The sequence below is a fragment of the Cebidichthys violaceus genome, unplaced genomic scaffold, assembly GCF_023349555.1.
Source record: "Cebidichthys violaceus isolate CVI_PGR_0920_01 unplaced genomic scaffold, fCebVio1.0.p SCAF_13, whole genome shotgun sequence".
NCBI lineage: Eukaryota > Metazoa > Chordata > Actinopteri > Perciformes > Stichaeidae > Cebidichthys > Cebidichthys violaceus.
In genome coordinates this window covers 13,374,973-13,388,222 of record NW_027176296.1, presented here as the reverse complement: position 1 = coordinate 13,388,222, position 13,250 = coordinate 13,374,973, and the positions used below count along the sequence as shown (strand labels likewise).

The 13,250-nt window shown below is 42.3% G+C and overlaps 1 protein-coding gene across 2 annotated transcripts in view; it reads left to right on the top strand.

The window, feature by feature from the left end:
- st3gal3a (ST3 beta-galactoside alpha-2,3-sialyltransferase 3a) overlaps positions 1–13,250 on the top strand; it is a 28,301-nt gene that overhangs the window by 10,052 nt on the left and 4,999 nt on the right. For both annotated transcript variants that reach the window (XM_068707800.1, XM_068707799.1), the window contains exons 5-10: positions 881–975; positions 2,656–2,719; positions 4,859–4,954; positions 6,423–6,609; positions 12,153–12,299; positions 12,725–12,871. In XM_068707800.1, coding sequence (XP_068563901.1) covers positions 881–975; positions 2,656–2,719; positions 4,859–4,954; positions 6,423–6,609; positions 12,153–12,299; positions 12,725–12,871 — 736 coding nt within the window. The remainder of the gene's footprint in view (positions 1–880; positions 976–2,655; positions 2,720–4,858; positions 4,955–6,422; positions 6,610–12,152; positions 12,300–12,724; positions 12,872–13,250) is intronic.

Here is a 13,250-nt window from a genome sequence, read left to right as displayed (position 1 = left end):
TGATTATTAAGACATCGCTGGACAAATTTTGAGTAAAAATTGCAGTACAGTTTATCAAACAAAGACGATGCAAAATTGCCTTAAACTTGCATTTTCTCTAATGGCCATCAGGGGGCGACTCCTCTGGTTATATCAATAAATCTGATCGTATAGAAGTCTATGAGAAAATGACTCTACTTCTCTCTTGATTTATTCCCTCAGTAAACATTGTAAACATGAGTTTATGGTCTCAATCTCTAGTTTCAAGTCTTCTTCAATACAGCATGATGTTCATTTAGTAAATTATGGTCCATTTAGTGTCAAATTGGATGGTTATGCTTGAGGGCGGGGCTACCTTGTGATTGATAAGGTTGTTACCAGAGCGTATATACGGCGTCTGTACGTCTCTCCGGACTCTGTTCACTTCTTATATACAGTCTATGGTTGTAAATGGTCTACAACCATCATCCATCAACATCAGGGTGAAGTATCCCTTTAAATGTACATGTACTGTCCAGACAAAGTACACTGTTCACCTGGTGCCACAAAGACAAGTCCATTTCAGAAGGGGTTTTTAGTCTCATAGCAATCACAGTGTTACCTCTGGTGCTGGGTACTGGTTCAGTCCCCAGACTATCCTGGTGGTCGGAAGCAGGCAAGCATTGCCCATTCACCTCCCTTAAAGTCTCGATGGGGAGGTGAATGGGCCATACTCTTCATGGTGAAGGGGAATTCTGTGGATTAGCTGGAAACACAATACTCTAAATCCTCTTAAGCATTCTGCCACGAATCGGTGCACCCGCACACGTCAAGGCCGTACGGGTCTTGGACAGATACTGCATCGACAAATACCACTTCTTCATTCGTACTTGTTGTAACATGTCTTCTTTGATATCAACAGGTTCACCAAACTGGCACCCATGTTCCTTGACCCAAACTACAAACGATTCTCCAAGATCGGCGATTATTCCCCCCCGTTTGGTGTAAAATCACAAGGTATGATTACACTTTCTTGTCTTTGCAGTTGCAGGTAATTCACACAAGTCAACGTAAGTTGTGCTGCATTTCTCACCAGTTAAGACTAGATTGTTCTAACCACAAGCTGGGATAAGAAGTGTTTTGCCTGTTCTGAAGGGAATACAGTAGTATCCCCCTGGCTGCATCCCAGCACCCTTCTGAACTCTCTCCAACAATTCTCCAACAATTCACAAGAGCCAAAGTCTGACGTACGAGTGCTAGCGAATGCAGCAAGAGATGATGCGCCCCGATACTTGGGTTAGGACTTTTGTAACGGGCCGTCATACACAACGACCTTTCTTCCTGCTAAACGTGTGTGTAGGGTCGCCAACTTCCACTAGTAGAAATACCGAATGGCAGCAGATAAATACGTGCAGGTTGTTTTGTTGAAGCCTGTTTTGTTTAGGCCTAACAGTAACCTCATGTTTCATTGAGTGAGGGGCGGATTACAGCTGACTAAACCCACATTTTCACCGAGTGTCTCCTGGGTGCCTGCAGCTACCAACACCTTTGAAACTGTTCAATCTGCAGACAAGCGTACTGATTTTAGATCGGTCATCAGGGCAACATACAGAAGCAGCATGTTGAAAAGGCACTAAAAGCACTCCTAGAGCCCCGGACAAAAAAAGAACCCCACACAAAACAGCAGTGACAGTTCAATTCAAATTTTACCCATTCATTCAATTTAACAATGTTCGAAAATCAACACAGAATTTAACGATGTGTTCTGGCCACAATTTAGGCTTTGTGTTGAATGAAAAAAGACATAAAAATGTTTGGATAGGCCTTGTTGGGAATAAACACTTTCATTGATTTCTAATGGCACCTTTTGGTTTTATTTTAGTGCTTTACCAAAATAATGGTATGTTTTTGGTTAGAATATCTTCATTTGTGGACTTTTCAAAACAAATATTGCTAAATGTGTTTTGAATTAAATCAGCATTTTTAGGATTTCTGCCTGCTAAGCTAGGCTCACTTTGTGCTGCTCCTTGCTTTACACAAATACCTGCGATTGATATCCATCTTCTCATCTATCTCTCAGAAAGGAAGCAAAAAAAAGAGTGCATTTCCACAAAAGTGGCATTATTCATTTTTACTGAACTTCTTGAGCTTGTCGGCTGGCTTTGCGTCTCGAGCAACACCACAAGTCAGTGTATAGAGGAGCTATTGGAGCGTGGCTAATAACAAAATGCCATTCAGGACTCACACTTTCCCCGCTGTAGAGCAGATGATCAGATTTCATTTTGGAGCGCCGTGCTTCATGCCGTCATAGCTCTCTGCTGGTTGCCTCTCATCAGGCAGAGGAATGTGTTATAAAAAGGCTTCTCCCTTTCTCTTCAAAGCCCTCCCATTCTGCCCAGTGTCTCACACTCTATGCATCGCTCCCTCCAAGGACCTAGCGGACTGTCTATGGGCTCCCACCTTGCACGGCCACCCATCTGTAACGCTTGTATAACATTGTGACATGAAGAAGTGTCGGCCCACCCAGCCGCTGGCTCCCAGCCCTAGCTCATTTATCACATCCAGTGTGTGCAGGAGATGAGGGCATCGTCGCTGGATGGAGTGTGCAAGGGAAGAATTATTTCTCTTTCTTCGTCATGTGACTTGTTTTCTCTGTCTGCCTCTGTCTCTCTCTCTCTCTCTCTCTTTAACCTGCAGAGAGGATCATAGATATCCTCCTGTTTGCCACTAAGAGCTATGGCCTTGGGGAAGAACTCGACAGGTGAGTCGGCGCCCGTTGTCCCGTCATGCTCTCATCCACGCAGTGCAGTCATCACACTATCCCCTTCGGAGAGTCGGTGTAGAACTTTTGACAGTGCACACACATTCAGGAGCTTTAAGACCAGTCCATTAAAAATCGCTTTATTCACCAAATGTATTTGTTTTCATCAGGGCCGTGTCTGACGGTGTTTCCACTTTTTTTAGTTCATCAATGACACTTCTGTAATGTGTTCTATTCCAAAATCAAACCAAATATTTGAATGGTGTACAGTTTACAAGAGGGATTCAAATCAAATCCTTTGCATTTAAGTGGCGTGCTAAAAAGTGGGCGGGCTTAGAATGTAGCCGGAGGACTGCCGTTACAGTTCTTGTACAAAGTCAATAAAGTAGTCCATGGATATGAGATATGAGTTTACAGATAATTACAATCCGTCCTCGTCATAGTGGAGGTTGGTTTATGGCGTTTTGCCGGTTACACCTACAGTCTTAAGGGCATATCTATGAGTTACACTCGTTGTCTTTTTTTTTCTGCCCTCTGGAGTTTTGGAGAATAATGCAACGAACAGCACGTTGAGCGTAAACGCCTCCGTTCATGCTCGGAGCCTGGCACGCCGTCTGCGGAGGCTCACACTTCAGGGCCAAGCGCGAGAACAAACAAAGCTTTTGGCGCTAAAATCAGCAGAATTATTGATGGATGGGTGTCATGATGTTATTGGTTAAAATGGTCAGTACTAGCTCACATAAGCATGCAACATATGTTGTTATAAAGGGAAAGAGATGATTGCATTTGTGTTTCAAAATATGCATTTCTTGTTAAATAGGTGCACAATATGACCATGGATGTGATCCAAAGGAGTTAAAAAAAAAGTCACCCTTAAATTATAAAATATAGAAAACTACACAGTCATCATCTTTTAAGACAAGAGTGTACAAGAAAAATACAAATGCCAATAAATACAAAACATACAGCTTAAAAATAACTTTTTGCAAAATACTATATTCATCTCATTAATGGGTAAAAAGGTTAAACAGCACAACACAACATAACAAATTCTGTAATTTTTCAACCAAATTAAAAAGACAGAGACACTTGAATCTCTGCTGTGTGTTTATGTATAAACTGAACTAACTCCTTAGCCAACCATCAGCTTACTGAAGCTCATATTGTTCTCAAAAAACTGCCCTTTCTTGAGAAAGCATGAACTCCGCAGCATTCTACCAAAATGGTCTCTAATGTAGTTCTTCATTTGACCCTCTTGGACTTAAAATGCCTGAGGTGGAAATCCTCTCTTCTTCAGCGGTAGCTCCTCTAAATCTGCTGCTTCCTCTCCATATATTCGACTAAACCATGTGTTATAGATTCCAAGCTAACTCTCCGTCCATGTGCCCCGAAAGGCCAACATTCATGACCGGATCCCAGATCAGTTGCTCGAGTAACAGCGTTTTTTTGACTCCACGTTGTTTTTTTGTCTTTATATGGAGCTCATCAGTCTGGTGGACACTGCGCACCGACCCCGTTTCATCAGCCAGCTAAGACAATTAGGAATGTGTTTATTTTTCCACCCAGAATTAAGCAGCGCAGACTAAACACTGCTCACATGTTGTACTGAGACTACAACACGATATTATGATCATAATATGAACCAAAGTGTGACACATAGTTAAGTGTTAATGCCTCAGAGAGTTTACTTGAGTATGAATACTGACTAAAGCTGTGGCATTAATAGTCCTCAGAACTCTTAGTTCTCTATTTTCAAATCTCAGTGGCTGCAATGAAGAATGAATGAATGTAGAAGAGTTGGTTGAATTTCACTGCAGCAGCTAGTTCATTTTATTTTTTTATTTTGTTAATTTCCTGGCAAAAACGACATCGCCGACACAAAAGATTATTTTTTCAGGTTTATACTGAACTCTACCAATTGGACTAATTATCCAACAATACTTTCAATGCGCTACATATCAGTCAGTAAAGTTTATTGATGGTGTAAAAGAGCATCTTCAGTAACTGAGTTTAAGAAGGGCATCATTTTATTCATGTTTAGTCAGTGAGGCAAACACACACCTGTTGGTGTCTTGAAAAAAAAGAAATAAACGTATGGGGTAAATGAGTGGAGTAAAGTAACACCTCTCTGTGTTACAGCATGAAATGTAAGACGTGCATCGTCGTGGGGAACGGAGGAATCCTGGCCAACAGGTCTCTGGGACAGAGGATCGATGAGTTCGATGTGGTGGTCAGGTACGTGGGGACGCAGACGTACGATACAGACCGGACGCACTTACAGAGTCAAGGGTCTCAGTGTCGAAGACTACATGGGTCATAATTATGTTAGTATAAAAGACAATTAAATAAACAAATCAATTAGTAGATTTATCCATTAATATTCTGTATTAGAAGATGAGTATACTGTGGCCTAATTGTAACGCCTAGTTATCAGTTGTAACATATTACTTTGACAATAGGGTAAGAGTGGGAAAATATGAAGTAATGGGGAAACCTTGTGAACAACTGCCCCAATAACAGAATCCAAAGCAAAGGTCTGAACATTCTGTCAGAAACAAACTGCACAGAGTTGGGTTTATGCTGTTGTTGTTATTCATGTAATATATCATGGTGGAGTTCTTTTCACGCTCTTTATGGTGGAGTTATTTATAGGCACATCGGATCAACATGAAGTCAGTTAGAAGGGCATTTTTACAATTTGCCCTATTGCAGCGTTAGAGGTCTAAGGTCACATTCTGTAGTCCTCAGTGTCATGTCAATGTGACTGGTAGATAGATTAGAGTCGAAGCTTTAAAGTGATGTATGAATCGATGATATTCTGTGTTATTACCCTCTTTTATACTGGCTCTTTGTAAAATGATAAACAATAAATAAAGAAGGATTAAAGAGTTAGTAATGAAGCAGGCTTTGAGGAGAGGAGTGATAACTGAGGAGAGGAGTGATAGCTCATTGAAAGCTACCACTGCTGCAATGATACATGCATCATGTAAAAATCACGGTGAGACCTGGTCCCTCCAGAACAATCAAACTTAAAAAGCTTGGCTGAACATTAAGGACCTCGCTTACCTCTGACTTTACTCCTCGACCTGCAGTTAGCCCTGTTTGTGGTGCTAGAGGCGGGGCCTCCTAGTCATCCTGCACCGGAACCACCTGAAGATCTTGGTGGTGATTCTAATAGTCTAATAGACTCACCACATCTAAATGTTTAGGACTTCAACTACAACGGCCTTCAAATAGATCCTCAGAATATATGAATAGAGTTGGAGTGGAGTTTTAGTTATTATCTCAGTGGATATTGAAATGTATTATTATTATCTTCTCCAGGAGGATCATGTGATGTTACATGTGTGCGTCTAGTTTGAATAAATAATAGCTTATTGATTTATTTTATTTCCCACTTAAAGCTTTAAGGAGAGGTATCTTATGTTTTATATATGATATTCATTTATTAAATACATTTCTTACTTTTCACTCATTTATTTGCTTATTTGTGTATTTTATTAACATAATCATGACCCATGTGTCCAAAGACAGAGGGTGACAGAGATGTGTGTACAAATTCTAAAGCAATGATGATGGACCATATATATATATATATATATATACACACACACACACACACACACACACACACACACACTGCCCCCATTTGATTATTTTGGGCAGGACATTTCATGATTGATTTAGCAGCTGTGTGTTGCAGGTTGAACGAGGCCCCGGTGAGGGGCTTTGAGAGAGACGTCGGTTCCAAGACCACCATGAGGATCACCTACCCAGAGGGGGCCATCCAAAAGACAGAGCGCTACGAGGCTCAGTCCCTGTTTGTCCTCTCGGCCTTTAAAGCTCTGGACTTCAAGTGGCTCCGACACATGGTCTTCAACCAGAGGCTGGTAAGGCGGCTGAAAGCTGTGTATTTCGCCACGGCAACAGCGAATGCAGCTGTAGCCAGGCAGTGATGGGAGGGGGGTGGACAGTGAGAAGGTTTTTAATGCTCATTTCTGATTTGTATGATACAAAACCTGAGTGGAAACACCAAGAATTCACAAATATCACGACAACAAGTCAGAAACAGAATCATGGAAGCTGATTTTTCCACACATTTACGGCCTTTTATGTCCCGATCAAATGTGAAAATATGTTACTACTAGATTTTAGCATTGAAGTAGAATTACATTTATGATGTTTGCTTAGGCATACTAACCTAAAAGCCTGAAGAGTTTCAAAGCGACAGACACAGGACGTCTCACAGGAAGTCACTCTCACTATATACAAGAGGAGAGTTAGAGATGCTGTCCTGCTGCCAGAAGAGCAGGGAATAAATGACAGAATAATAGATTTGGTTGTCGCCCGAATAACTCGCTAGATTTGTGGCTTTTTAGAAATACATTTGCTAAGATTCTCTAAAAAGTTGCTGAGTCCAGTGAGAAATTCGCCAACTTGGCAACACCGTAATGTGTCGGGGCCTGGATGTGAGTGAGGGGGCGTGGATAGCTACACAAAATCGGTTTTATGAGCTCATAATTCATATTTTAATTAAATATTTGGGCAGTAAAAAAAAAGATCTGTGGCTAAAGAAAAAAATGCTCTGTGGCTATAGCCCAAACGCCAGACCCTTAACATGCCCCTGGGTAACCCTGTAGCATCTGATCAGAAAGATGTTTTCAAGCCTGTAGCAGATTTGGGTCCTAAACAAATACGTTGTGGCCTCTCATCCACACGCAGATAGTTTTAGGTCACTAAAACGGATATTTTTGAAAAGATGTCAGTTATTAAAAACCCTGGTTCCTTGGGCTTTCATCGCTTTATATTGTAGAGTGACACTGAGCAGAAACTACACTTCGGTGACGTCACGATGACTGCGTCCACTTCTTATATACAGTCTACGGCCACAAGACAACAAATGTTGAGGATGACTCATTTTCACTCCTGCCACCTAAAAAGAAGTTACATAATACACAAAGGAAGGGTAGCAACTTGGCGTAAACAGCATTAGTAATCTTGAAAGCTATATTTTTGTTTTACTATGGAGGAGGAGAGTACACAGAATGAATGTTGAGACGTTTTAATTAAGGCCAGAATAATCTCGGCTGCTTTGATTGCAACTTAAGAATTCACAACAATGCCAAGGAAACACTGAATTGAATAATAGACCAACAGAAGAACAATTTTCAGTTAAATTCGGTTTCTTTAGGAACGAGCAAGTAAGTAGTGAGACGATTTACAAAAAGATCAGAGTGATGCTGCTCATTGCTCACTTTCAGAAACCTTAGATTGTGGTAGAGAGTGAGGGTTACCTTTGTGCGTGTGTGTGTGTGTGTGTGTGTGTGTGTGTGTGTGTGTGTGTGAACATAATAATTACATACCTGCTTATGAATAGTGTCCCACAGTTTAAGCTTTTAGTAGTTATTATAAGCCTCAACGTCGACCCGGCATACCAAGGTTGCCTCCTCCACTGCTGTGGCTGCAGCCTTTATGGTCCTACATGCATGGGTCGGAATGTAACACATTCCTGCAGCCCGAGTCACAACATATCTGCTTTGTACTCCCGCTCCGGCCCGCCGGGGAAAACAAACGGAGGTCAAATGCTCACAGAGGTCTAAATAGATCCAAAAGGAAGTAATGGCTGTGATCAGCTGGTCGTTTCTCTGGAGAAGACTCACACTTTTGGTCTTGTTGAGCAACAAACACACACAGTCCACCTGTGTTCACAGAGTGTTTTATCAGTAAGCTTTACACATAGTGAGCTCTGGAGGGAGAGGAAAATACATTCTTAATAAACAGATTTGGAAACGTACTTCAGGTATACCTTATATATCTTATTCCATTGCTTAATTTGGATTGATGCACCTTTTGGAGAAGTGGTGGCAACTTTGCCGAATATCAGACTCTCAGTACTGAAGATGCCCCCCCCCCCGACATCTAACGCACGCCTATCTGACTCCAACCAGAGAGCGGCGAGTGGGGAGTAAGAGACCTCAGCTCCGATGCACATCAGAAAGCAGCTGTCACTCCGCTGCAGCACCGGAGGCCAGAGAAGCAAGCCAGGGCTCCGTGTGGCTGACACCGGGGTGGTCCTAGTCCTGGATCATGTTTCGCCTCCACTGACAGGTGGAAATCTGTACGCTGTTGCAGCTGTATTGCTGCATCCCTCACCCTTTGTTATCATCAACAGGCCCGTGTCTGTGTCACAGTGGAAGTGACTAACACTGTTTTGTTTTTTTTCGCTATTGCTGCCATCCACACCATGCTCCATCCCAATTCTCTCTGGGACCTGAGGCCTGTTTTTCACACCTCTAGTCTATCTTTTGATTTGTTACACATGCATTTAAACACGCTTGTAGAACCCACATACTTCAAACATGTTCATTGCCGAGCAGCCAGAACACAGAAAAGAACATTGCTTCTTAAAAACTGCTTTCTTCGTGCATATAAATGAATTTAGTTGAACGGTTAGTTATTTGTGGTGTCCTCTGCAATCTTTCGCACAGTCAGGAATCAGAAAACACACATGAATACATGATTTAGTGTTGATTGTGTACAGTAGATCTTGTGTCGGTGCATCCATAAGGGCCTCAATGATGCATTATTATGGTCCAACAATGTCTCCCGTGTACGTGGTCACTAGCATTGGCAGAATGGGTCTCTGTTGGCAGTGTGTAAAGGTAGTACAAGCGTACTGACTGCGGCTTAGTTGGTAGAACAGTTTGGCGGTTCGATCCCCGGCTCCTCCTGTCCTTGAGCGAGACACTGAAGCGAGACACTGAACTACAAGCTGCACGCCGGGCGCTTTACAGCAGCTCACTGTAAATGCTTAAGATGGCTTACATGCTGAGGTCAAATTTCATGTATGGACCTGTATGTATATGGAAATTTAGATAGTTGAATAAAACAGTAATGGTGTTAAAGGACTTTGAAGCTGATGAGACCAGCTTCATTTACAACATCACTTCAGGGGGTGGGGGATCAAGTTCCCTCCCCTAGAGCAGGGGAGTGCAGACAGCACACCAGTTAATGGACACACACACACACTGATGGGCAAGTGTTGGCTGGAGGAAAACAATAAGATAATAAGATTCTAATGATGCTATAAGATAAGGAAAGAGGCAAATCAGACACGAGAGCTGGCATTGTGCTTTACTGTTAGGACACAAATGACATCCATAATGACTTCCTTGGACGACGTATTATCCACAGAAAGGATCAACACATTTTTATATTATATTAGGGGAAAAGAACTCTGCATATCTTAACGTAGAATCTTTGTAAGTTTTATTACTTTTATTACTTTAATTACTTTTTAATGATAAAACAAAGTGCCTGCAGCCGTGCTAGCAGCTCTGTGAAAGTATTTAAGTTCCTGTGGAAAGGGTTATACATGAATAGAGCTGCAATACGGAAGTGCCTTAAACTTGCATTCTTTCTACTGACCAGCAGGGGGCGACTCCTCTGGTTGTATAGAAGTCTATGAGAAAATGACTCTACTTCTCTCTTGAGTTATTCCCTCAGTAAACATTGTGAACATGAGTTTATGGTCTCAATCTCTAGTTTCAAGTCTTCTTCAATAGAGCATGATGTTCATTTAGTAAATGATGATCCATTTGTGATTGACAGGTCGCTACCACGGCGTTGTCCGCTCTGGAAGTTGTCCGTGTTTTCGTCTTGTAACTTCAACCCTTTCACAGTGTGTTTTCACTTTATGAAAGTTAGTTGTAACATTTTGGTTGCCTAAAAATGTCTTATTCAGCGGCTGATCGTACTTTGCTTCTCCCTCTTGTGTCACTTATGGTTGTGAAATAACCAAGATGGCGAACGCCAAAAACCAAGATGAAAAAAATGTCAAACTCCAGGCTTCAAAACCGTAGACCACAAACCAATGGTTGACGTCACGGTGACTGCTTCCACTTCTTGTCCACGCATCTAGGATATGTACTGATGTTAGTTGTCTTAAACTATCATTAAAGGGATGTGAGAGTTGCTCGTCATTTGGTCCCGTCTGCTGTGTGCAGATGGGTTTTCCACACACTGGTGTCCTACCAGTGCTGCCAGCAGAGCAGCGGTGTTGGGTTTCCCGCTCAGATAGAAGAGCAAAATGGTCTCAGCCAGACAGGATCACCACCTGATCCGTCAGTCGGAGCTCACAGTCTTAACAGGGCAACATCGCTATGCTAGTAAGCTAATAGCTCATATCACTGCTGTTGGGTTTCTCCCTCCTCTTCACTCCAGCATACCTGAGCGATCTGAGAGGCAGGTATCCCAGTAACTGTTCATAAATAGACATCAGGACTGCCGGGCAGGCTGCTGGTAATTAGGTTAATGGCCCCAGGTATACTGATACAGGGGCTTCCTTCTCTGACTGGCTTTGTTTGCTCCGCTTGTTTTTCATCAACGTTTTAATGGCGTTGACCTCTCCCCCAGGCCTCAGCTCAGGCTATTGCTTTCACTGGGCTGCTTAAGCGCCATCATATTTTTCCACTCCTGTCCACTTTGCACACTATGCTGCCAGGCGATGGTACTAAGAACTGATACATATTCACAGTGAATATTAATGGTAGTTATTCATCGTTAACACGTAAGATGACTGATATATCTGTCAATAATTATGTTGTTTTTCTTATTTAAGAATTTAGAATGTTGTACATTGTAACAGCAGTAAACATAATAAGGAGAGAGAAACATTGTTAAATCTGGTTACAAGAGTTTTAAATCTTTTAAAAATGACATTAGCTCCTGCAATAAATTAGTAGTAGTGATCCGTGATGGATGAATTGGACGGGCCAATATGTGGGCTGGTAATTATAAGGCACAAAAGTCCCCTTATAATTAACAATAAGTGTCGAAATGCTAACGACATGATTGAAGTCATTGAGAAACAGTGTCAACTGTAAAACGTCCCACTCATCATGTATCGGTTGGGCTGGAATCACATCTCTGCCAAACTGTTATTTAATACTGCTTTGTCGCTTTGAACCTCAACATAGGATCAAAACGGGAGAGCCGTCACTATCCAAGAATTGTTTACAGCTTATTAGCTGATATAATATTTAAAATAAAACATGTAGATCACAATGGATCTGAATGGTCCCAGCTCTGTGCCCCATGTGGCACTCAAAGCTGCACTAAATGGGTTTTGGTCAGAAGAACTCAGTAAAACTTAATAAAACATGTTGGCAGACAGTTCCCTATTTAGCTGCTAAATACTCTGCTGTATTGACCAGCTAGGTCTGTCTGTAGTAGTTTGTCTATCTATTTCTAACTTTTCTAAAGTCATGTGATGTTTCAATATGCTCTACAAATCTATTGGAAACACATTTCAGTGTGAACAGCGGTTAAACTGTATTTGTTGATATGATGGCCTTCGTATATTTGTGTTCCGATTGTGCACATTTTGTACAGTATGAAGGCTGCACTAATTTCCTCACTCTCTGTGTCTCAGCACAGCACTGATGGGTTCTGGAAGTCGGTGGCCAGGCACGTTCCGAGGGACCCCGGCGACATGCGCATCCTGAACCCCTACTTCATCCAGGAGGCCTCCTTCAAGCTCATTGGCTTGCCTCACAACAATGGACAGATGGGCAGAGGGGTGAGAGACCTGCCGTTCTCCTAACAGTCACTATCCGTTCAGCTCCTGGGTTGAGAAGTAGCAGGAACAGCGTGAGCCGTTTCACACACGGCGGCGAGCTAATGGTCAGGACTGGAGCCTCTGGTAGCCGACTCCACTGTCTGTCTGTTTGCATTACGGAGGCCTCTGTGAACACACAGCAGACGCTTCAGGGAGCCGAGCACCCGGCCCAGAACGCAGTCTGAAAACAATGTGTGACCATTACGCTGTTATAAATAGAACCATTCTTCAGATTTCACATCTGTAAGATCTCCACACGATAACCATACAGTTTAAATAACACCGTTCACTACATACTCTTCATGTTCTGAGATAAAAGTCATGGCTCGCTTTCAAACACATTTTTTTCTGAATATCTTGACCGCTTTCAAACACATGTTTTTCAGAATATCCCGACCCTGGGGACGGTCGCCATAACGATGGCGCTCCATAACTGTGATGAAGTAGCAGTGGCTGGATTCGGCTACAACATGAGCACCCCCCATGCCCCTCTGCACTACTATGAGAAGATCCGGATGGCGGCCATCAAAGAGGTAATTGGTGGTGTCTCTGTGAAGGTTCTTTTAAGCCGTCCATTTGTCCCATTTCTCAATCAATTCCAATAGTCTTTCATTTTCTCCTCAACACTGTCCAGCCAGTGCTGGAGGATTCTCTTTGCATGATTTCCTGGTGATTGCATTGTCAGTCTTGAACCAGATAACGATTTTCGCGTTGAGCATTTTGCCTCATCAGATTGCCTAGATGCGACACAACAAATGTCTTTGGTAATTCATAACCCAGTTTTGAATCCTTTGAGTTGATTGGATTGCTCAAAAGTTGCCGTGGTTTAGGGAATACAGGGCTATACACTGACTTGATGCTCAAGTAGATTGTGGACTGCTGTTTTGAAGGCCAGAGTTGCTGTCGTCATCT